Source organism: Bombina bombina, chromosome 7 (genome assembly GCF_027579735.1).
Source record: "Bombina bombina isolate aBomBom1 chromosome 7, aBomBom1.pri, whole genome shotgun sequence".
NCBI lineage: Eukaryota > Metazoa > Chordata > Amphibia > Anura > Bombinatoridae > Bombina > Bombina bombina.
The window spans coordinates 439,214,867-439,240,925 of NC_069505.1; the positions used below are offsets into that span (position 1 = coordinate 439,214,867).

Consider the following 26,059-nt stretch of genomic DNA (forward strand, 5'->3'; position numbering starts at 1 on the left):
TTCTAACCTGTATCAAATTATTGATAACTGAACCAGAGAATCCTCGCTTTGATAAAATCAAGCGTTCAAATTCCACACAGTCAGTTGCAGAGAAATTAGATTTGGATGTTGGAAAGGACCTTGAATGAGAAGGTCCTTTCTCAACGGAAGTTTCCACGGTGGCAAAGAGGATATGTTCACTAGATCCGCATACCAAGTCCTGCGTGGCCATGCAGGTGCTATCAGGATCACTGAAGCTCTCCTGATTCGAACAATCACGTGTGGGAGGAGAGGAAACTGGGCAAACACATAAGCTAGGCTGAACAACCAAGGTACTGCCAAGGAATCTATCAGTTCGGTCTGAGGATCCCTTGACCGGGATCCGTATCTTGGAAGCTTGGCATTCTGACGAGATGCCATCAAAACCAATTCTGGTCTGCCCCATCTGAGAATCAATGAGGCAAATACCTCCGGGTGAAGTTCCCACTCCTCCGGTTCTCTACCCCTGGGATGTAGATCGCTGACAGATGACAAGAGTGGGCCTCTGCCCAACTGATTATCTTGGAAACTTCTATCATCGCTAAGGAACTCCTTGTTCCCCCCTGATGATTGACATATGTCACAGTCGTGATGTTGTCCAACTGGAATCTGATGAATTTGGCCGAAGCCAACTGAGGCCACGCCTGAAGCGCACTGAATATTGCTCTCAGTTCCAGAATATTGATTGGAAGTAGAGACTCCACCTGAGTCCAAACACTGTGAGCCTTCAGGGAGTTCCAAACTGCACCCCAGCCCAGAAGGCTGGCATCTGTTGTCACTATCACCCACGAGGGTCTGCGGAAACAAGTCCCCAGATGATCTGGCAACAACCACCAAAGAAGAGAGTTTCTGGTCTCTTGATCCAGAATTATCTTTGGAGATAAATCCGCATAATCCCCTTTCCACTGACCGAGCATGCACAGTTGCAGTGGTCTGAGATAAAAGCGAGCAAACGGAATGATGTCCATTGCCGCTACCATTAATCCGATTACCTCCATACACTGAGCCACTGATGGCCAAGGAATGGACAGAGGTGCTCGGCAAGTATTCAAAATCTTTGATTTTCTGACCTCCGTCAGAAATACTTTCATGGCTACCGAGTCTATCAGAACTCTTCTCTATGTTCACCTTCCAGCCGTGAGTTCTCAGAAAAGACAACACTGTGTCCGTGTGAGATTTTGTCAGGTGATATGTTAACACCTGAATCAGAATATTGTCCAGATAAGGCACCACTGCTATCCCTTGCGGTCTGAGAACCACCAAAAGAGACCCTAGAACCTTTGTGAAGATTCTGGGTGCTGTGGCCAACCCGAAAGGAAGAGCCATGAACTGATAATGTTTGTCCAAGAAGGCAAACCTTAGAAACCGATGATGATCTTTGTGGATTGGAATATGAAGGTAAGCATCCTTCAAATCCACGGTAGTCATATATTGACCCTCCTGGATCATTGGCAAAATCGTTCGAATTGTCTCCATCTTGAATGATGGAACTCTTAGAAATTTGTTTAGACACTTGAGGTCAAAAATGGGTCTGAACATTCCCTCTTTTTTGGGGACCACAAATAGGTTTGAGTAAAACCCCTGTCCCTGTTCCATTTTGGAACAGGACAGATTACTCCCATAGTAAAAAGGTATTTTACACAGCATAAGAACGCCTCTCTCTTTATCTGGTTTGCATATAATTTTGAAAGATGAAATTTCCCTCTTGGGAGAAAATCCTTGAATTCCAATTGATAACTGTGGGTCACTTTTTCTAGTGCCCAGGAATCCTGAACATCACTTGCCCAAGCCTGAACAAAGAAAGAAAGTCTGACCCTACTAGATTCGGTCCCGGATCAAGGGCCACCCCTTCATGCTGCTTTGTGGAAGAAGAAGAAGCGGGGGTCCTACTTTAAAGTTCCGAAAGGAACGAAAATTATTCTGTTTACCCCTCATTTTAACCAACCTATCCTGAGGTAGGGCATGGCCCTTACCTCCTGTAATATCAGAAATGATCTCCTTCAATTCTGGCCCAAAAAGGGTCTTACCTTTAAAGGGAATAGCTAAAAGCTTATGTTTTGATGACACATCAGCAGACCAAGATTTGAGCCACAATGCTCTACGTGCTAAAATAGCAAATCCTGCATTTTTTGCCGCTAATTTAGCAATTTGAAAAGCGGCATCAGTAATTAAAGAATTAGCTAGCTTAAGAGCCTTAATTCTATCTAGAATGTCATCTAATGGAGTCTCAAGTTTAAGAGACTCTTCTAGAGCCTCAAACCAAAAAGCTGCTGCAGTAGTTACTGGAACAATGCAAGCTGTAGGTTGTAAAAGAAATCCCTGATTAACAAATAATTTCTTTAGTAGACCCTCTAATTTATTATACATAGAATCCTTGAAAGCACAACTATCCTCAATGGGTATAGTAGTACGCTTAGCTAGGGAAGATATAGCTCCCTCTACCTTAGGGACCGCTTGCCATGAGTCCCGAATGGTATCTGATATAGGAAACCTTTTCTTAAAATTAGGAGAGGGAGAAAACGGTATACCTGGTCTATCCCATTCCTTACTAATAATTTCTGAAATTCTCTTAGGAACCGGAAAAACATCAGTGTAAGTAGGAACTTCCAAATATTTATCCATTTTACACAATTTCTCTGGAGGAATCACAATCATCCAGAGTCGCTAAAACCTCCCTAAGCAACAAGCAGAGGTGTTAAAGCTTAAATTTATATGACATAGCATCCGAATCTGTCTGAGGCAAAACATTCCCTGAATCAGAAATTTCACCCTCAGACAGTAATTCCCTAATCCCCAACTCAGAGCACTGTGAGGGAACATCGGAAATAGCTAATAAAGCATCGGAGGATTCAGTATTTACATTAATACTTGACCTACTGCGTTTACCCTGCAACACTGGTAATTTAGGTAATACCTCTGTAAGGGTAGTTAACATAACTGCAGCCATCTCCTGCAGAGAAAAAGAATTAGATGCACTAGAGGTACTTGGCGTTGCTTGTGTGGGTGTTAAAGGTTGTGACACTTGGGGAGAATTGGATGGCATATCCTGATTCTCTTCAGACTGAGAATCATCCTTAGGCACACTTTCTTTACCTAAAATATGCTTTTTACAATGTAAGGCCCTTTCAGTACAAAAGTTACACAATGTTAGAGGGGGTTGCACAATAGCTTCTAAACACATAGAACAATGAGAAACCTCAATGTCAGACATGTTGAACAGACTAGTAATACCACAAAAGTCGTTTAAACACTTATTTATAGCATAAAATAAACATTAGAAAAAACGTGTACTGTGCCTTTAAGAAAAGAAAAAGTGAACAATTTTTCCAAAATGCACAAAAAACGTTAAATTATTCCCAAATTTAATTTAATATCGTTGGTTAATCCAAAAATTACTGCACCCAGAAGCAAGGGCAGAAATAAGGCTTTAGAAGTACTTATATCAACATGTAGTCAAAAGATAGATAAAAATACACTCTGCACCTCGCCACAGCTCTGCTGTGGCGCCTACCTGCCCCCAGGGTACTTCGAATCAAGTTTCCAACCCTTCAGACCAGCTACACAGTCCAGGAGCCACCGAGTTACTGTTTGCTGCTGCTAAGCCTGAAGAAATTGCGCCAAAATAGGCTCCGCCCCATAAGGTCAAAAGTTGGAGTAGGCCCAAACAACACCGCATGGAAATGCACTTTTGCACTAAAGTAAAAATACACACACAATATAACCCTCAAGCATAAAACCAATAAGTTTTAAGTGCCAAAAATAAAAAACATAAAACATCGTTTTTTATATTGTCTCCCATGTCACATAATGCCCAAATATCAACTAATGATAAATATAAAAATAGGGACTCCAGTAACACCCCTCTTATTAAAAACATAATTTATGTAAGAACTTACCTGATAAATTAATTTCTTTCATATTGGCAAGAGTCCATGAGCTAGTGACGTATGGGATATACATTCCTACCAGGAGGGGCAACGTTTCCCAAACCTCAAAATGCCTATAAATACGCCCCCCACCACACCCACAATTCAGTTTAACGAATAGCCAAGAAGTGGGGTGATAAGAAAGGAGCGAAAGCATCAACGAGGAATTGGAATAATTGTGCTTTATAAAAAAAAATCATAACCACCACAAGAAAAGGGTGGGCCTCATGGACTCTTGCCAATATGAAAGAAATTAATTGTGCTTTATAAAAAAAAAATCATAACCACCACAAGAAAAGGGTGGGCCTCATGGACTCTTGCCAATATGAAAGAAATTAATTTATCAGGTAAGTTCTTACATAAATTATGTTTTCTTTCATGTAATTGGCAAGAGTCCATGAGCTAGTGACGTATGGGATAGCAAAGAAGTGGAACTTCCACGCAAGAGTCACTAGAGAAGGAGGGATAAAATAAAGACAGCCAATTCCGCTGAAAAATTAATCCACAACTCAAATCAAAAGTTTCAATCTTTATAATGAAAAAACTGAAATTATAAGCAGAAGAATCAAACTGAAACAGCTGCCTGAAGTACTATTCTACCAAAAACTGCTTCTGAAGAAGAGAAAACATCAAAATGGTAGAATTTAGTAAAAGTATGCAAAGAAGACCAAGTCGTTGCTTTGCAAATCTGATCAACAGAAGCTTCATTCTTAAAAGCCCAGGAAGAAGAAACTGACCTAGTAGAATGAGCCGTAATCCTCTGAGGCGGGGTTAACCCGACTCCAAATAAGCAAGATGAATCAAAAGCTTTAACCAAGATGCCAAAGAAATGGCAGAAGCCTTCTGACCTTTCCTAAAACCAGAAAGGATAACAAATAGACTAGAAGTCTTTCTGAAATATGAGTAGCTTCAACATAATATTTCAAAACTCTTACCACATCCAAAGAATGTAAGGATCTTTCCAAAGAATTCTTAGGATTAGGACACAAGGAAGGGACAATAATTCCTCTACTAATGTTGTTAGAATTCACAACTTTAGGTAAAAATTGAAATGAAGACAGCAAAACCACCTTATCCTGATGAAAAATCAGAGAAAGGAGACTCACAAGAAAGAGCAGATAATTCAAAAACTGTTCTAGCTGAAGAGATGTCTAAAAGGAACAATACTTTCCATGAAAGTAATTTAATGTCCAAAGAATGCATATGCTCAAACGGAAGAGCCTGTAAAGCCCTCAGAACCAAATTAAGACTCCAAGAAGGAGAAATTGGCTTAATGACTTGAGGCTTGATACGAACCAAAGCCTGAACAAAACAATGAGTCAGAGAAACCTCTATGACTAAGTACTAAGCGTTAAATTTCCATACCATCAAAATAATATTTTGAGTTCCTGCTGGAAAAAAACGAATGTTAAGATATAAGGTCTGGCCTTAATGGAAGTGACCAAGATTGGCAACTGGACATCCGAACAAGAACCATATACCAAAACCTGTGCGGCCATGCTGGAGCCACCAGCAGCACAAAAGATTGCTCCCTGATGATTTTGAAAATCACTCTTAAAAGAAGAACCAGAGGCGGAAAAATATAGGCAGGTTGATAACTCCAAGGAAGTGTCAATACATACACTTCTTCCGCCTGAGGATCCCCGGACCTGAATTGGCACCTGGGAAGTTCTTTGTTTAGATGAGATGCCACCAGATCTATTTCTGGAAGCCCTCACATCTGAACAATTTGAAAAAACACATCTGGGTAAAGAGACCATTCTCCCGGATGTAAAGCTTGATTGACAGAGATAATCCGCTTCCCAATTGTCTATATCTGGGAAATGGACCGCAGAAATTAGACAGGAGCTGGATTTAGCCCAAGCAAGTATCCGAGATACTTCTTTCACAGCCTAAGGACTGTGAGTCCCACCCTGATGATTGACATACGCCACAGTTGTGACATTGTCTGTCTGAAAAACAATAAACGTCTCTTTCTTCAAAAAGTAGCCAACACTGAAGAACTCTGAGAAATGCACGGAGTTCCAAAATATTGAATGGTAATCTCGCCTCCTGAGATTTCCAAAGCCCTTGTGCTGACAGAGATCCCCAGACAGCCTCCCAACCTAAAAGACTCGCATCTGTAGTGATCATGGTCCAGGTTGGATGAACCGAAGAGACCTGTAGAACTATATGATGGTGATCTAACCACCAAGTCAAAGATAGTTGAACATTGGGATTAAAATATATAAAAAGTGATATCCTAGAATCCCTGCACCATTAATTCAGCATTAAAAACTGTAAAGGTTTCATATGAAAATGAGCAAAGGGAATCGAATCCAATGCTGCAGCCATGAGACCGAAAACTTCCATGCACATAGCAACTGAAGGAAATAATAGAGACTGAAGGTTCCGACAAACGGAACCCAATAAAATTGTCACTTGTCTGTTAGAGACAAAGACATTGACACAATCTATCTGGAAACTTAAAAAAGGTGACCCTTGTCTGAGGAATCAAGGAGCTTTTTATAAAAAGATCCTCCAACCATGTCTTGAAGAAACAACAAAAGTTGAATCGTATGAGATTCCGCAGAACGAAAAGACTGAGCCAGTACCACAAGGCCATCCAAATAAGGAAACACTGAGAACCTTGAAAAGATTCTTAGAGCTATCGCTAGACCAGAAGGAAAAGCAACAAATTGGTAATGCTTGTCAAAAAAAGAGAATCTCAGAAAATGAAAATAATCTGAATAAAAACAGAAAATGAAGATATGCATCTATTGTATCTATTGTAAACAAATAATGCCCTCGCTGACCAAAAGGAAGAATAGCCCATATAAACACCATTCTAAAAGATGGTACTCTTATGACAATTCAAAAAGATTTTCTATCTTTGGGACAATGAATAGTTTTGAACAAAACCCCCAAACCCTGTTCCTAAAATGGAACTGGTATAAATACCCCAGAAAACTCCAGGTCTGAGCAGCGCCTTGAGCCCCAACGGGTGACCAGCCGCGCTTCACAAGTACCCAATATATACAGGTCTGAAACACACTTCAGGAAAGTGTGAGCCTTTACTGGAATAGCTGGAATATGTTAGAGAAAAAAAGACTTCTCACAGGTGGTTTTACTCTGAATCCTATTCTGTACCCCAATCTAAGAAGTTTGGACCGAATTGAACCAAACAAATTTTAAAAAAGTCTTAACCTGCCCCTTAACAGCTAAGCTGGAATAAGAACCGCACCTACATGCAAATTTGGGGGGCTGACTTTGATCTTTTAAATGGCTTAAATTGAATGAAGAAAACTTCCAATTATAAACATGTTACTTGGGGAAGAATTAGGATTCCGTTCCTTAGTAAGAACAAAAACTAATATAAGCTTAAGATTTACTCTTAGAACTCAATCTTGAAGCAAAAAAACACCCTTCCCCCGAGTAACAGTTGAAGAATTGAATCCAATTGTGAACCAAATAATTGATTACCTTGGAAAAAAAGAAATATGGAATTTAGAAATCAAATTAGCATTCCAAGATTTAAGTCACAAAGTTCTTCTAGCTAAAATAGCTAAAGACATAGATTAAACCTCATTTGCGAAAATATCAAAAAAATGAAGACACAAATTAAATTATTAGCATGTTGATCAACTTAACAATGCTAAACAAATCATAATCCGAAACTTGTAGCACTAAAGTATCCAACCAGAAAGTTGAAGCAGTTGCAACATCAGCCAAATAAATTGAAGGTCTAAGAAAAGTACCTGAAAATAAATAATTTTCCTTAAATAAGATACAAGTTTCCCATCTAAAGGAAAAAAATAAATACTATTTTCTATAGGAATAGTAGTATGTTTAGCAAGAGTAGAGATAGCCCCATTAACTTTGGGGATCTTTCCTCAAAACTTAAAACTAACTGCCGGCAAAGGATACAATTTAAAAACCTTAAAGAAGGAATAAAAGAAATTCCCGGCCTATTCCATTCCCTAGTATCAGGAACTGGAAAAAAACATCTGAAGAAAACACAGAATGTTAATAAGCAGAATTTAAATGTTAGCTAGTCTTAAAATCAAAAGAACTAGTCAACTCAATATCCAAAATAATCAACACCTTTTCAACAAAGAACGAATGTACTCTAAAAATAAAAAAGTAGATTTGTTAGTGTCAATATCTGATGAAGAATATTCTGAATGAGAAAAAACATCATCAGAGAAGGATAATTCAGTATGTTGTTGGTCATTTGAAACGTCATCAACTAAATGAGAAGTTTAAAAAAGACCTATAAATTTTATTAGAAGGCGGGATGGCAGACAAAGCCTTTAGAATAGAATCAGAAAAATAATCCTATAAATTCCTAGGTATATCTTGTACATTAGATGTAAAAAGAATAGCAATAGATAATGCATAAATACTAATGGACTCTGCATGTAAAGGTTTATCATGATAACTTATTACAAACCATAGCTAAAGATAAAAATTCATAACATTAAAATAAATGAACTTAGCCATCAGGAATCCAACAGTATTTTCTGATACAGGAACAGTTTTTTGGGATATCTTGCAATATGTAATAGAAAAAACAACATATAAAGCAAAATTATCAAATTCCTTAAATGACAGTTTCAGGAAAGGGAAATAATGCAAACAGAACAGGCCTCTAGAAACCAGAAGCAACTAAAAAATGAGACTTAAATAATGTTAAAAATCTGGCGCCAAGAATGACGCCCACATATTTTTTGGCGCCAAAAACGTCTGCAACAAACACGAGAGTAAAAAATGACGCAACTACGTGAAAACTTCCGGCGGAAATGACGTCATTGACATCAGACAAACGTCAATTTCGTGCCAAAAAAGCCTCGCGCCAAAAATGACGCAATAAATTCTAGCATTTTTTGCACCCGCAAGCCTAACAACCCGCAATTTAGAGAAAAAAAGTCAATTGAAAATTTAGGTAAGAAAAATATTTTAATTCATATGCATTTTCCCAAAAAATGAAACTGACAGTCTGAAAGAAGGAAAATAAACTGATTGACCTGAATCATGGCAAATATAAGTATAAAACATATATTTAGAACTTTACATATAAAGTGCCAAACCGTAGCTGAGAGTGTCATAAATAAAAGATAAGACTTACTTACCCAAAGACACTCATATACATAAAGTAGTAGTAGTAAAGCCAGTACTGAAACGAGAATCAGTAGAGGTAATGGTATATAAGAGTATATCGTCGACCTGAAAAGGGAGGTAGGAGAAGAAATCTCTACGACCGATAACAGAGAACCTATGAAATAGATCCCCTAGAGGAAGACCATGGTATTCAAATAGGCAATACTCCCTTCTCATCCCTCTGACATTCGCTGCACACTGAGAGGAAAACTGGGCTTCAGCCTGCTGCGAAGCGCATATCAACGTAGAATCTAGCACAAACTTACTTCACCACCTCCATGGGAGGCAAAGTTTGTAAAACTGAATTGTGGGTGTGGTGGGGGGCGTATTTATAGGCATTTTGAGGTTTGGGAAACTTTGCCCCTCCTGGTAGGAATGTATATCCCATACGCCACTAGCTCATGGACTCTTGCCAATTACATGAAAGAAATAGGTTTTACTGCTTACCCCATTCCCATACAGAGAAATAATGCCAGCCAGTTCTGATACACCAAGTCTCCTCAGAAAAAAAGGCTGCACATACCTTATTGCTGCTTGTAGCATGAAACCGGTCTCCACACTGAAGATGTCTCATGGTTACCTTCAGAAGTCTTGTGGGAACCAGCGTGGATCTTAGTTACAAATGCTAAGATCATCAAACCTCAGGGCAGAAATCTTCTTCCATATCCCCCTGAGGAAAATAGTACGCACCGGTACCATTTAAAATAAAAAACTTCTTGATTGAAGAAACTAACACCTCACTTTACCATGTCTTCCAAGTATAACACAGGTAAAGAGAATGACTGAGGGTGGAGGGGAAGGGGAGGGGCTATATATACAGCTCTGCTGTGGTGCTCTTTGCCACTTCCTGTTAGCAGGAGGTTAATATCCCACAAGGATGAAATCCGTGGACTTGTCATATCTTTGTAAAAGAAATCTAAGTTTACCAAAAATAATAAACACTAAAATCACGAAAAATAAAGATAACAAAAAAATAAACAAAATTATCAAAAATAAAAAACCAATTACTCATCTTATAGCCCTATAAAAATAAAAAGCCCCCCTATCCTACAATAAACTACCAATAGCCCTTAAAAGGGCCTTTTGTAGGGCATTGCCCTAAAGAAATCAGCTCTTTTACCTGTAAAAAAAATACAAAGTCCCCCCAACAGTAAAACCCACCACCCAATAAACCGCCCAAAATAAAAACCTAACTCTAAAAAAACCTAAGCTACCCATTGCCTCTAAAGGGGCATTTGTATGGGCATTGCCCTTAAAAGGGCATTTAGCTCTTTTGCATTCCCCTTAAAAGGGCATTTAGCTCTTTTTCAAAGCCAAAACCTAATCTAGAAAAAAAAACCACACAAAATTAAAAAAAAACCCTAACACTAACCCCAGAAGAAATAATCACAGTTTCAGAAGTCCGGACATCCATCTCCATCCAGGCGGCGAGGTCTTTATCCAGGCAGTGAGGTCTTCATCCACCCCTGGGGCATCTTCTATCTTCATCCTGGTGGCGCGGAGCAGAGCCATCCTGGAAGCTGATCCCATCCTGTGCAGAGCGTCCTCTTCATACGGTCGCCGCCGTACACTGAAGTTGAATGCAAGGTAGCCGTTTCAAAATGGCATCCCTTGCATTCCTTTTGACTGATTTGATTCTTCAAATTCAAATCAACCAATAGGATGAGAGCTACTGAAATCCAATTGGCTGTTTAAAACAGCCAATAGAAGGAGCGCTACTGCATTCGACTTCAGCGTACGGCGGTGACCGTATGAAGAGGATGCTCCACACAGTATCGGATCAGCTTCCAGAATGGCTCCACTCCGCGCTGCCGGGATGAAGATAGAAGATGCCCCCGAGATGGATGAAGACCTCGACGCCTGGATGGAGATGGATGTCCGGAACTTCAGGAAAAGTCTTGGGTTTAGTGTGGTTTTTTTTGGATGTTTTTTTTTTTTAGCTTAGGGCTTTGGGCTTTGAAAAAGAGCTAAATGCCCTTTTAAGAGCAATGTCCATACAAATGCCCCTTTAGGGGCAGTGGGTAGCTTAGGTTTTTTTCTTAGTTAGGTTTTTTATTTTGGGGGGTTGGTTGGGTGGTGGGTTTTACTGTTGGGGGGACTTTGTATTTTTTTACAGGTAAAAGCTGATTTCTTTAGGGCAATGCCCTACAAAAGGCCCTTTTACTGGCTATTGGTAGTTTATTGTAGGCTAGTGGGTGTTTTTATTTTGGGGGGAGCTTTTAATTTTTTATAGGGCTATTAGATTAGGTGTAATTGCTTTTATTGTTGATAATTTCATTTATTTTATTTTTTAATCTTAGTGTTATTTATTTTTCGTGATTTTAGTGTTAATTATTTTTGGTAAACTTAGATTTTTTTTCAATTTTTCGTAGGATTTGTTTTTTTTTAGTTGTAATTTAGATTTTTTTTTTAAAAATTTCATAGTGTTAGGTTTTTTAAATTTGTAATTTAGATATTTTAATTGGTAGTTTTTTAATTTATTAGAATAGTGAGGTTAGGTTAATTTATAGTTTAATGTCAGGTTTAAATTTATTTCACAGGTAAGTTTTTATTTATTTAAATAGAGTTATATTGTAATTTTAATTTAAAGTTAGGCGGGTGTTAGGTTTAGGGGTTAATAGTTTAATTTAGTGTTTTGCAATGTGGGGGGCCGGCGGTTTAGGGGTTAATAGGTTTATTTAGTGGCGGCAATGTCGGGGAGTGGCGGAATAGGGGTTAATAGGTTTATTATAATGGCAGCGATGTCGGGGTGTGGTAGAATAGGGGTTAATAACTTTATTAGTGTCTGCGATGTCGGGAGCGGCAGATTAGGGGTTAATAACTTTATTTAGGTGTCGGCGGTGGCGAATTAGGGGTGTTTAGACTTGGGGTTTATGTTAGGGTGTTAGGTTTAAACATAACTTTTTTTCCCCCATAGACATCAATGGGGTTACGTTACAGAGATAGATTTTTTATTCCGCAATCGCAGGTGTTAGTTTTTTTCTTACAATCTCTCCCCACTGATGTCTATGGAGGAAAGCGTGCACGAGCACGTCAAAGTAGTCCTTGGATTTTGTGCGGTATGGAGCTTAACGCCACCATATCGCACGCACAAGGAGGCTTTTCAGAAACTCGTAATGGCAGCGCTATGGAGGGTGAAATAATGCAACTTTTGTTGTGTTCGTTTCGCACCCTGTTTAGCACAAAACTTGCAATCTAGTTGTAAGTGAGAAACATGTTGTGGGGGCGGAGTGACCCCATATCAATGTCTTTTTTGTTTTGTGAATTTAATTTATTTGTATTTTAAGGTAAACTTTAGAAGTGCAATCTTTAGATATGTGTAAGGATCAGTTGTATTCTAAGCAATGATCCCTTAATTATAAAAAGACAGAATCACTATGGGGCCGAATTACCATTGTGCGAGCGGACATGATCCGATATTGCAGATCATGTCCGTTGCACATCGATAAATGCCGACAGCATACGCTCTCTGCATTTATCATTGCACCAGCACTTCTTGTGAACTGCTGGTGAAATACCGCCCCCTGCAGATTCGCGGCCAATCGGCTGCTAGCAGGGGGTGTCAATCAACCCGATCGTATTCGATCTGGTTGATTTCTGGTGATGTCTGTCCGCAGCCTCAGAGCAGATGGACAGGTTATAGAGCAGCGATCTTTATAACTTGTGCTTCCAGCGAACCTGAAGGGGCATTAAGCTCCATATGGAGCTTCATAAATTTGCCCCTATAAGTTTAAGATACAAGCATTGTATGCAAATGCTCCAAAGTTAGTGTTTTAATAAAACTGCTAACATATTGATAATCTTAAAATTAACAAAAGTAAAATGAAAAAAAAAATACACTTGCACATTAAAACAGGCACTGCATAAACTCCCGCTCTGTGAGGCATGCAAACAACTACGCATTTCAAGGACACCTGATGAAGAAATATGTCCTTAAAAACATAATTTATGTAAGAACTTACCTGATAAATTCATTTCTTTCATATTAGCAAGAGTCCATGAGCTAGTGACGTATGGGATATACATTCCTACCAGGAGGGGCAAAGTTTCCCAAACCTCAAAATGCCTATAAATACACCCCTCACCACACCCACAATTCAGTTTAACGAATAGCCAAGAAGTGGGGTGATAAAAAAGTGCGAAAGCATATAAAATAAGGAATTGGAATAATTGTGCTTTATACAAAAATCATAACCACCCCAAAAAAAGGGCGGGCCTCATGGACTCTTGTTAATATGAAAGAAATGAATTTATCAGGTAAGTTCTTACATAAATTATGTTTTCTTTCATGTAATTAGCAAGAGTCCATGAGCTAGTGACGTATGGGATAATGACTACCCAAGATGTGGATCTTTCCACACAAGAGTCACTAGAGAGGGAGGGATAAAATAAAGACAGCCAATTCCTGCTGAAAATAATCCACACCCAAAATAAAGTTTAATGTAAAACATAAGCAGAAGATTCAAACTGAAACCGCTGCCTGAAGTACTTTTCTACCAAAAACTGCTTCAGAAGAAGAAAATACATCAAAATGGTAGAATTTAGTAAAAGTATGCAAAGAGGACCAAGTTGCTGCTTTGCAAATCTGATCAATCGAAGCTTCATTCCTAAACGCCCAGGAAGTAGAAACTGACCTAGTAGAATGAGCTGTAATCCTTTGAGGCGGAGTTTTACCCGACTCAACATAGGCAAGATGAATTAAAGATTTCAACCAAGATGCCAAAGAAATGGCAGAAGCTTTCTGGCCTTTTCTAGAACCAGAAAAGATAACAAATAAACTAGAAGTCTTTCGGAAAGACTTAGTAGCTTCAACATAATATTTCAAAGCTCTAACAACATCCAAAGAATGCAATGATTTCTCCTTAGAATTCTTAGGATTAGGACATAATGAAGGAACCACAATTTCTCTACTAATGTTGTTAGAATTCACAACTTTAGGTAAAATTCAAAAGAAGTTCGCAACACTGCCTTATCCTGATGAAAAATCAGAAAAGGAGACTCACAAGAAAGAGCAGATAATTCAGAAACTCTTCTGGCAGAAGAGATTGCCAAAAGGAACAAAACTTTCCAAGAAAGTAATTTAATGTCCAATGAATGCATAGGTTCAAACGGAGGAGCTTGAAGAGCCCCCAGAACCAAATTCAAACTCCAAGGAGGAGAAATTGACTTAATGACAGGTTTTATACGAACCAAAGCTTGTACAAAACAATGAATATCAGGAAGATTAGCAATCTTTCTGTGAAAAAGAACAGAAAGAGCAGAGATTTGTCCTTTCAAAGAACTTGCGGATAAACCTTTATCTAAACCATCCTGAAGAAACTGTAAAATTCTCGGAATTCTAAAAGAATGCCAAGAAAAATGATGAGAAAGACACCAAGAAATACAAGTCTTCCAGACTCTATAATATATCTCTCTGGATACAGATTTACGAGCCTGTAACATAGTATTAATCACAGAGTCAGAGAAACCTCTTTGACCAAGAATCAAGCGTTCAATCTCCATACCTTTAAATTTAAGGATTTGAGATCCTGATGGAAAAAAGGACCTTGCGACAGAAGGTCTGGTCGTAGCGGAAGAGTCCACGGATGGCAAGAGGCCATCCGGACAAGATCCGCATACCAAAACCTGTGAGGCCATGCCGGAGCTACCAGCAGAACAAACGAGCATTCCTTCAGAATCTTGGAGATTACTCTTGGAAGAAGAACTAGAGGCGGAAAGATATAAGCAGGATTATACTTCCAAGGAAGTGATAATGCATCCACTGCTTCCGCCTGAGGATCCCGGGATCTGGACAGATACCTGGGAAGTTTCTTGTTTAGATGAGATGCCATCAGATCTATTTCTGAAAGCTCCCACATTTGAACAATCTGAAGAAATACCTCTGGGTGAAGAGACCATTCGCCCGGATGCAACGTTTGGCGACTGAGATAATCCGCTTCCCAATTGTCTATACCTGGGATATGAACCGCAGAGATTAGACAGGAGCTGGATTCCGCCCAAACCAGAATTCGAGATACTTCTTTCATAGCCAGAGGACTGTGAGTCCCTCCTTGATGATTGATGTATGCCACCGTAGTGACATTGTCTGTCTGAAAACAAATGAACGATTCTCTCTTCAGAAGAGGCCAAGACTGAAGAGCTCTGAAAATTGCACGGAGTTCCAAAATATTGATCGGTAATCTCACCTCCTGAGATTCCCAAACTCCTTGTGCCGTCAGAGATCCCCACACAGCTCCCCAACCTGTGAGACTTGCATCTGTTGAAATTACAGTCCAGGTCGGAAGCACAAAAGAAGCCCCCTGAATTAAACGATGGTGATCTGTCCACCACGTTAGAGAGTGTCGTACAATCGGTTTTAAAGATATTAATTGAGATATCTTTGTGTAATCCTTGCACCATTGATTCAGCATACAGAGCTGAAGAGGTCGCATGTGAAAACGAGCAAAGGGGATCGCGTCCGATGCAGCAGTCATAAGACCTAGAATTTCCATGCATAAGGCTACCGAAGGGAATGATTGTGACTGAAGGTTTCGACAAGCTGAAATCAATTTTATTTTTTTTATTTTTTTTTAATAATCTTTTTATTGAAGACAAAGAAAAAGTAATAAGGTTACATGCATATTAAAACGAAGCCATATAAACATAAGAATATACAGAGATGTAAAATTATACATAAGCTAGATCTGTAGGAATGTTTATAATACACAGACTTGTCAATGAAATGCATTCAAAATTCTCAAAGTAAGTCAAGTATAAACAATAGTCATGGCATACATTTCGCAATATGTAAACAGCAAATGGTCTTCATGTGTCTTCCTTATTTATTTATTTTTTTGTTTATAACACAGCAAAACAAGTTTTTGTAATATATAAGTAGTGTGGTGAAATTGAACATGCTAAACTTAAAACTTGTAACTCAATTTGTAAGTGAAGCTTAACAGTTTCGCTTGGCAAGGTAGTAGAAATAAAGTCAATTTTATGGCAGAGTGAAAAGCTACACATAAAAACATAGAAAATAGATGGGGTAGGTTGCGGTACTGGTTAGAAAAACCGCATAGGTAGGCCTCCTTACCTAGGAGGTACATTATGAGATGGGGGGGGGGGGAGGTGGTCATTGGAATTTGAATGGAAATTAAGACTAAAAACCATGGCTAGAGGATAATTGTTAATAGTGAGGATTAACATAGGAGTAGCTGGGCATTTGAATAAGGTGGGTATGATAGAATGTACTTCACATTATTATAATATCTGGTTAGAGACTAGGAGTCAAAGGAAGCGTATAAAATGTAGGGCATCCAATAGATAATGTTGTTATGCTGAGGAGGAGAACAAGTGGAGCTGCTAAGAAGGCAAGGTATAGCTAAGGGTTATAGATTTAGCTAATTAGTATTATTGTTGATCAGACCTGCTGACCTATAAAATGTAGGTAAAGTCCATACCATGGTACTAAGGGTAAATACTGAGAGAGTAGATTGGTTACAGTATGACCACGAAGAACCACACGTGTCGCCCTTCTGATCCGGAGGGTTCATTTTGTTGCAGGGGGAAGAAGTGATGTCTTATGAGGGCAATAGGTTATAAGAATTCCTTTATATCTAGAGTCAAAGGGGTTTACTAGGGAGACTGTGCTATTGATAGATGGTTGATCTATGATGCTAAATGTATACAATAATAGACTGTGGGGGGGATCAAAGTTGCTGTTGTTGTGGAGCTGAAGCAAATAACGCTGGGCATTTTTAAGTCTGAGGGCAGTCTAGCGGAGCTTAAAATGGGGAGCTAAGCTTAGCGAGGAAGCTAAAGGTTGTGAAAATCATTCTAGGCATTAAGATAATGCTTGGTATTAGGGAAATATAGCTGCGTACATATAGTATAGACCAGAGTGTATCTACAGTGCCACTGCGTCTATGAGAGTGTGGAGTAGGGGCAAAGATCAGTTGTTGTGACAGTGATGTATTTTAACAGCCTTGCTAGTTGGATACGGGCCCTATACCCAACCGCAGGCTGGTATGACAGAAAGTAGAAGTCTACCCCAACATAGAACAGTGTACACAAATCAGTTGCCTCTTTCCTGCACATATAACATGTAGGTAGTCACTTAAGTCTCAACATGTCTTTAGTACTTAGTCCTGGCATGATCTATAAAGATTACACTATTAAACTAAACAATGGGACGATGAGCTAAACCTTGAACGCTAGGACAACCATGGTCTTAATACTTGTACGCTAAAATAAGGCATATATAGTATATCAGGACTGCTCCTGTTATATTGCATGCAAATCATCATACACAATATCTTTTCCCCTTCGCCATTTATGAGTACAAAAAAGAATCAGCTTTCAAAGTGTCATTGTTGTAGGCCAATTCGAACTGCCCCTTCTGTATCAAAGGCTAGACAGAGTTCTAGAAGCAGTCCCAATTATGAGCAAGGACCCACTCCATAGCCATGACAAAGTGAAGTATTGTATAGCTCAAGTTCATAGAGATGCCCCTGTAACCGCAAACACCTCACCTGTCATGGGCACTGGGGCTGCGGGCAAATTATCCTACTCCGGTTTTAGAGTGATGAGGAGAGTCCCTCCAGCACCCCACACACTGAAGCGACTTCAAGGTATAAGCAAGCGTAACACCTTCATCATCCGGAGCAGGGAGCGCACCCCCTACCTCGGCGGCACAGGTCAGATCAATAGCTGAAAACTTAACTAATGCAGCGCTCACTCTGTTCCCGTGATGGCAAACAGAATCCTCAGCCGCATGGGTATAAGGAGAGGAATCCCCATGATCTGCCAGGTCAACAAGAGCCTCAACTTTCTCCATCGGTTCCGGAACTCTCACTGGGGCAACATCCAGATAACGGAATGGTGAGAAGCGTATTGCAACGTCCGGGGTTGTCTGAGCACAGCAGGATAGAGTATGTAAGCCTGTTAGTTCCGTTGCATCAGGAGTGGTGCCGCAGGCAGCAATTTCTAATGGCTGGTCATAAGTGGTAGCATGAACTCCTGAGATAGGTCGCGGTGCAAAAAGAATATTATATAGATCGTTTAGTATGCTTTGATGGTAATCGTGCATAAGGTGCTGCAGCTTCTCTTCCCATTTGTCCACGCTCTCCATGTTTATAACGTGGGGTAAGCCGATCAACATCAGTAAGCGATCTGTGCCAGTTGTGTCAGGGTAGTTGGATTCTATTGCGTAGAGAAGGTGTAGAGTTGGCTAGAGATTGTTAGGAACCAGTTACTTACTTTCAGTAAGGCAATAGCAGCGAAGCCTTCGCAGCATAAATGCAGGCCCAAGGTACTGACTACCTCGTGGTGATGTAGGAGAACAAGATTAAGGCCGTAGTTTTGTCTAATTTTTCAAAACTTTGTAGGGGTGCTCCATAGATATAGTTCTGCCGGGGTGACAGGTATTTCTGGAAAAAAATTGCAGTTATAGCATATATAGAAGATCTAAAATTGAAAAATGTATGCAGGAGCTCTTGCTATGCACTTCCTAGCACCCCAGCGGTTGGCTCCGCCCCCCCTGAAATCAATTTTAGACGTCTCTTGTCTGTTAAAGACAGAGTCATGGACACTGAATCTATCTGGAAACCCAGAAAGGTTACCCTTGTCTGAGAAATCAATTAACTTTTTGGTGAATTGATCCTCCAACCATGATCTTGAAGAAACAACACAAGTCGATTCGTATGAGATTCTGCTAAATGTAAAGACTGAGCAAGTACCAAGATATCATCCAAATAAGTAAATACCACAATACCCTGTTCTCTGATTACAGACAGAAGGGCACCGAGAACCTTTGTAAAAATTCTTGGAGCTGTAGCTAGGCCAAACGGCAGAGCCACAAACTGGTAATGCTTGTCCAGAAAAGAGAATCTCAGGAACTGATAATGATCTGGATGAATCGGAATATGCAGATATGCATCCTGTAAATCTATTGTGGACATAAAATGCCCTTGCTGAACAAAAGGCAAGATAGTCCTTACAGTTACCATTTTGAACGTTGGTATCCTTACATAACGATTCAATATTTTTAGATCCAGAACTGGTCTGAAGGAATTCTCCTTCTTTGGTACAATGAAGAGATTTGAATAAAACCCCATCCCCTGTTCCAGAACTGGAACTGGCATAATTACTCCAGCCAACTCTAGATCTGAAACACAATTCAGAAATGCTTGAGCTTTCACTGGACTTACTGGGACACGGGAAAGAAAAAATCTCTTTGCAGGAGGTCTCATCTTGAAACCAATTCTGTACCCTTCTGAAATAATGTTCTGAATCCAAAGATTGTGAACAGAATTGATCCAAATTTCCTTGAAAAAACGTAACCTGCCCCCTACCAGCTGAGCTGGAATGAGGGCCGCACCTTCATGTGGACTTAGAAGCAGGCTTTGCCTTTCTAGAAGGCTTGGATTTATTCCAGACTGGAGATGGTTTCCAAACTGAAACTGCTCCTGAGGATGAAGGATCAGGCTTTTGTTCTTTGTTGAAACGAAAGGAACGAAAACGATTATTAGCCCTGTTTTTACCCTTAGATTTTTTATCCTGTGGTAAAAAAGTTCCTTTCCCACCAGTAACAGTTGAGATAATAGAATCCAACTGAGAACCAAATAATTTGTTACCCTGGAAAGAAATGGAAAGTAGAGTTGATTTAGAAGCCATATCAGCATTCCAAGTTTTAAGCCATAAAGCTCTTCTAGCTAAAATAGCTAGAGACATAAACCTGACATCAACTCTGATAATATAAAAAATGGCATCACAGATAAAATTATTAGCATGCTGAAGAAGAATAATAATATTATGAGAATCATGATCTGTTACTTGTTGCGCTAAAGTCTCCAACCAAAAAGTTGAAGCTGCAGCAACATCAGCCAAAGATATAGCAGGTCTAAGAAGATTACCTGAACACAGATAAGCTTTTCTTAGAAAGGATTAAATTTTCCTATCTAAAGGATCTTTAAACGAAGTACCATCTGACGTAGGAATAGTAGTACGTTTAGCAAGGGTAGAAATAGCCCCATCGACTTTAGGGATTTTGTCCCAAAATTCTAATCTGTCAGACGGCACAGGATATAATTGCTTAAAACGTTTAGAAGGAGTAAATGAATTACCCAATTTATCCCATTCTCTGGAAATTACTTCAGAAATAGCATTAGGAACAGGAAAAACTTCTGGAATAACCACAGGAGATTTAAATACCTTATCTAAACGTTTAGAATTAGTATCAAGAGGACCAGAATCCTCTATTTCTAAAGCAATTAGAACTTCTTTAAGTAAAGAACGAATAAATTCCATTTTAAATAAATATGAAGATTTATCAGCATCAATCTCTGAGACAGAATCCTCTGAACCATAAGAGTCATCAGAATCAGAATGATGATGTTCATTTAAAAATTCATCTGTAGAGAGAGAAGTTTTAAAAGATTTTTTTATGTTTACTAGAAGGAGAAATAACAGACATAGCCTTCTTGATGGATTCAGAAACAAAATCTCTTATGTTATCAGGAACATTCTGCACCTTAGATGTTGAAGGAACTGCAACAGGCAATGGTACATGACTAAAGGAAATATTATCTGCTTTAACAAGTTTGTCATGACAATTAATACAAACAACAGCCGGAGGAATAGCTACCAAAAGTTTACAGCAGATACACTTAGCTTTGGTAGTTCCAGCACTAGACAGTGATTTTCCTGAAGTATCTTCTGACTCAGATGCAACGTGAGACATCTTGCAATATGTAAGAGAAAAAACAACATATAAAGCAAAATTGATCAAATTCCTTAAATGACAGTTTCAGGAATGGGAAAAAATGCCAATAAACAAGCTTCTAGTAACCAGAAGCAAAGAAAAAATGAGACTGAAATAATGTGGAGACAAAAGCGACGCCCATATTTTTTGGCGCCAAATAATACGCCCACATTATTTAGCGCCTAAATGCTTTTTGGCGCCAAAAATGACGCCACATCCGGAACGCCGAAATTTTTGGCGCAAAAGGACGTCAAAAAATGACGCAACTTCCGGCGACACGTATGACGCTGGAAACAGAAAAGATTTTTTGCGCCAAAAAAGTCAGCGCCAAGAATGACGCAATAAAATGAAGCATTTTCAGCCCCCTGCGAGCCTAACAGCCCACAGGGAAAAAAAGTCAAATTTTTAAGGTAAGAAAAAATGATTGATTTAAATGCATTATCCCAAATATGAAACTGACTGTCTGAAAATAAGGAATGTTGAACATTCTGAGTCAAGGCAAATAAATGTTTGAATACATATATTTAGAACTTTATAAATAAAGTGCCCAACCATAGCTTAGAGTGTCACAGAAAATAAGATTTACTTACCCCAGGACACTCATCTACATGTTTGTAGAAAGCCAAACCAGTACTGAAACGAAAATCAGCAGAGGTAATGGTATATAAATAAGAGTATATCGTCGATCTGAAAAGGGAGGTAAGAGATGAATCTCTACGACCGATAACAGAGAACCTATGAAATAGACCCCGTAGAAGGAGATCACTGCATTCAAATAGGCAATACTCTCCTCACATCCCTCTGACATTCACTGCACGCTGAGAGGAAAACCGGGCTCCAACTTGCTGCGGAGCGCATATCAACGTAGAATCTAGCACAAACTTACTTCACCACCTCCATAGGAGGCAAAGTTTGTAAAACTGAATTGTGGGTGTGGTGAGGGGTGTATTTATAGGCATTTTGAGGTTTGGGAAACTTTGCCCCTCCTGGTAGGAATGTATATCCCATACGTCACTAGCTCATGGACTCTTGCTAATTACATGAAAGAAATGTGTAGTGGTTTGCGAGGCTGGACATTTAAAAGTATTATAGCTCATAAGAAGTAGAACACGGATAAAATATGTAAGAAATGGTTTACTATGTATGAAATATATTCACACAAGTTTTGATAGTGTATTTACTGTATTTATATGCCAGAAAGTCAATAGGTACTTCCTTAATTTAGAAATGTAAATGAGCAGATGGTCTCACAATCCTGTGAGGATTTCATTCATTCTTAAAGGTAAATAATCATCTGAAAGACAGCAAGGTTCCAGGAGTGGTCTCCCTACCCTAAAATACATCTCCTGGACTGGCTGAAGGAAGAGAGTTTGCATACACACATATATTTTATATATACACACACAAATATACATACATACACAGAGAGCTAGTTTTGTATAGGCTACTGAGAGGGGAATGTTGGAGTGGAGGCAATTATGGGGACTGCTGAGACTGGAACGTTGGAGAGGCAGCAATTCTGGGGATTACAGAGAGTGCATCATTAGAGAGGCAGCCGTTCTGGAGGCTGTTGAGAGATGAACTCTGGAGGGGCAGTGGTCCTGGACAGTGCAAAGTGGTACTTTGGAAACCCAAGATCCTAAGAAGACCTTGGACTAGAGTCACAAAGAGAAAAGACATGGAGCAGTTCCTAAGACCAGAGATCCACAACCAAGTCTAGAAGCACTGGCCCATTAGAGAGTGAGACTCAGATAGATATTGGTTTAGTTTGAGTATTTATATAGGATAGGACTCTTGTAGAAGTAAGGTATTATATTAATTGGTTTTGTTATTTTTATATGATATAATAACATCTTTTTATTTATTACTGGTGTCTATGTCTTAATTTTGTCACCTTTTCCTTAGAAAGGCAGATGAAGGAGTCATATAGTGAGCAAGGAAATATTATATGCATGCATCCAACCTTCACTTGACCACTAGGTTCTCAGTTGTATTCTTAATGTGACTAATTTTACGAGCCTGGAACATCTTGGAGAATCTTGGATCATCCTCGTCATTACCCTATACTTACTCTGAATGTGAGGATTGAGGAGCATATAAAGCAGTGACCATCGTATGGTGGTAGATGTTGTCTCTGTCCCAGCTGTAAAGAGGTCAGCAGTCGTGAAGAGAAGAGTGGTCTCATTGAAACTGGTTTGGGTTTCAACCTCAGACTGAAAAGACAAATGGGTTTGTATTAGTAAAAATAAGTAAAAGAGAAGGGTGTATTTTCCGAGATACATTAAATCAGTACTAATGTATAAATGAAAACATTTGTGTCAGTGTTAGTGTTTCCCCATACATACAACATGTTGCTTTTTAATAAAATGGAAAAAAAAGTCCTCATCTCATACCAGTGCCAGTCTATCAATGACATCCATGCACTATACGCAATCCCTGAAATGTCTGTCAACTGTACAAAGATATATGTTAAGAGAACATTATATATAGTATAGTATGGCAGTTACAGGGATCCATTGTGATTTATTAGCTTTGTTTTTACTTAGCAACACTCATAACTGGGGTTCTTACATTGGAAAATATTAGACAGATAAAAATTAAGAAAAATTTGTGCGTAGTGAGATTGGGGTTTTTCCTCTTCCATACCAGAATAAACCTTCATCTACATCTTTGTGCATGTTTGCTCTATTTCTCATAGAAATACTAAAGGCTTTTCACTATTTTTAGCCCTGTGGGAACAACATATCAAGCCAAACCTGAATTCCAAAGTCATCATCTAGAAAGAGAATAACTTTTCATACTTTATCAATTTCCTCTAGAAAGGCATCAATAAAGTCCCTTCTGATATTAGGATCCCATGTGTCTTTATGTTCCTTGATAATCGATCGGAGAAAGTCAAGATAATTGTTTTGAGCAACAAACAGTTTTTGGTGAGGACCAGGAATCTTCATGAGCCAGGGGAAGATGTTAAGCATCTGAAAGTGACAATCAATAATAAAATGTAAGAAAATTATATCTCACCGCTAAGTAATATCAGCACATTTATAGAATACCTGTGCAGAAATTCCAGTTTCTAATTCAGATATCTGTCTGGAGAGGAGAATCATCCTCTGAAATTTCTCATCATCATAATCAAAACGATCCCCAAAGACAATGGAGCAGATGACGTTGCTGACAGCATTATAAACAAGCAGGTAGGGGTCAAAGGGTTGACCTGAAAAGACAAAACCAACACATTCCTGCAGGAGCAGCTTTACCTTCAGCTAGAAGTCACAGAGATACAAGAGAGCACTGAAGTCATCAGCTAGAAGTCACAGAGATACAAGAGAGCACTGAAGTCATCAGCTAGAAGTCACAGAGATACAAGAGAGCGCTGAAGTCATCAGCTAGAAGTCACAGAGCTACAAGAGAATGCTGAAGTCCTCAGCTAGAAGTCAAAGAGATACAAGAGAATGCTGAAGTCATCAGCTAGAACTCACAGAGATACAAGAAAATGCTGAAGTCATCAGCTAGAAGTGACAGAGATAGAAGAGCACACTGAAGTCATCAGCTAGAAGTCACAGAGATACAAGAGCACACTGAAGGCATCAGCTAGAAGTCACAGAGATACAAGAGCACACTGAAGTCATCAGCTAGAAGTTACAGAGATACAAGAGCACACTGAAGGCATCAGCTAGAAGTCACAGAGATACAAGAGCACACTGAAGGCATCAGCTAGAAGTCAGAGAGATACAAGAGCACACTGAAGGCATCAGCTAGAAGTCACAGAGATACTAGCACACTGAAGGCATCAGCTAGAGGTCACAGAGATACAAGAGCACACTGAAGTCATCAGCTAGAAGTCACAGAGATACAGGAGCACACTGAAGTCATCATCTAGAAGTCGCAGAGATACAAGAGCACACTGAAGTCATCAGCTAGAAGTCACAGAGACACAAGAGCACACTGAAGGCATCAGCTAGAAGTCACAGACATACAAGAGAATGCTGAAGTCATCAGCTAGAAGTCACAGAAATACAAGAGAAGGCTGAAGTCATCAGCTAGAAGTCACAGAGATACAGGAGTACACTGAAGGCATCAGCTAGAAGTCACAGAGATACAGGAGCACACTGAAGTCATCAGCTAGAAGAGAATCTCTGTCACAGAGATACAAGAGAATGCTAAAGTCATCAGCTAGAAGTACCAGAGATACAAGAGAATGCTGAAGTCATCAGCGAGAAGTCACAGAGATACAAGAGAACGTTGAAGTCATCAGCTAGAAGTCACAGAGATACAAGACAATGCTGAAGTTATCAGCTAGAAGTCACAGAGATAGAAGAGCACACTGAAGGCATCAGCTAGAAGTCACAGAGATAGGAGAGAACGCTGAAGTCATCAGCTACAAGTCACAGAGATACAAGAGCACACTGAAATCATCAGCTAGAAGTCACAGAGATACAAGAAAATGCCGAAGTCATCAACTAGAAGTCAGAGCACGCTGGAGTCATCAGGTAGAATCTACAGAAATGCAGGAGCATGCTAAAGTCATCAGTTAGAACTCCCAGAGATACAAGAGCACACCAAAGTTATCAGCTAGAAGTTAGAGATAAAGGAGTACACTGAATTCATCAGCTAGAACTCTCAGAGATACAAGAGAAGGCTGAAGTCATCAGCTAGAAGTCACAAAGATACAAAAGCACACTGAAGGCATCAGCTAAAAGTCACAGAAATACAAGAGCACGCTAAAGTCATCAGCTAGAAATCACAGAGATACAAGAGCACGCTAAAGTCATCAGCTAGAAATCACAGAGGTACAAGAGCACACTAAAGTCATCAGCTAGAAATCACAGAGATAAAAGAGCACGCTGAAGTCATCAGCTAGAAGTCACAGAAATAAAAGAGCATGCTGAAGTTATCAGCTAGAAGTCCCAGAGATACAAGAAAATGTTGAAATCATAAGCTAGAAATCACAGAGATACAAGAGCACACTGAAGTCATCAGCTAGAAGTCCCAGAGATACAAGAGAATGCTGAAGTCATCAGCTAGAAGTCACAGAAATACAAGAGAAGGCTGAAGTCATCAGCTAGAAGTCACATAGATACAGGAGTACACTGAAGGCATCAGCTAGAAGTCACAGAGATACAGGAGCACACTGAAGTCATCAGCTAGAAGAGAATCTCTGTCACAGAGATACAAGAGAATGCTAAAGTCATCAGCTAGAAGTACCAGAGATACAAGAGAATGCTGAAGTCATCAG

At 39.4% G+C, this 26,059-nt stretch overlaps 1 protein-coding gene across 1 annotated transcript in view; it reads right to left on the reverse strand.

The window, feature by feature from the left end:
• The window catches only part of LOC128666647 (cytochrome P450 2D15), a 159,775-nt gene that overhangs the window by 97,699 nt on the left and 36,017 nt on the right, over nt 1–26,059 (reverse strand). Inside the window, exons 4-6 of the mRNA XM_053721354.1 lie at nt 23,877–24,037; nt 23,625–23,798; nt 22,895–23,036 (exon numbers count right to left, since the gene is read on the reverse strand). Of these exons, the coding sequence (XP_053577329.1) occupies nt 22,895–23,036; nt 23,625–23,798; nt 23,877–24,037 (477 nt within the window). The remainder of the gene's footprint in view (nt 1–22,894; nt 23,037–23,624; nt 23,799–23,876; nt 24,038–26,059) is intronic.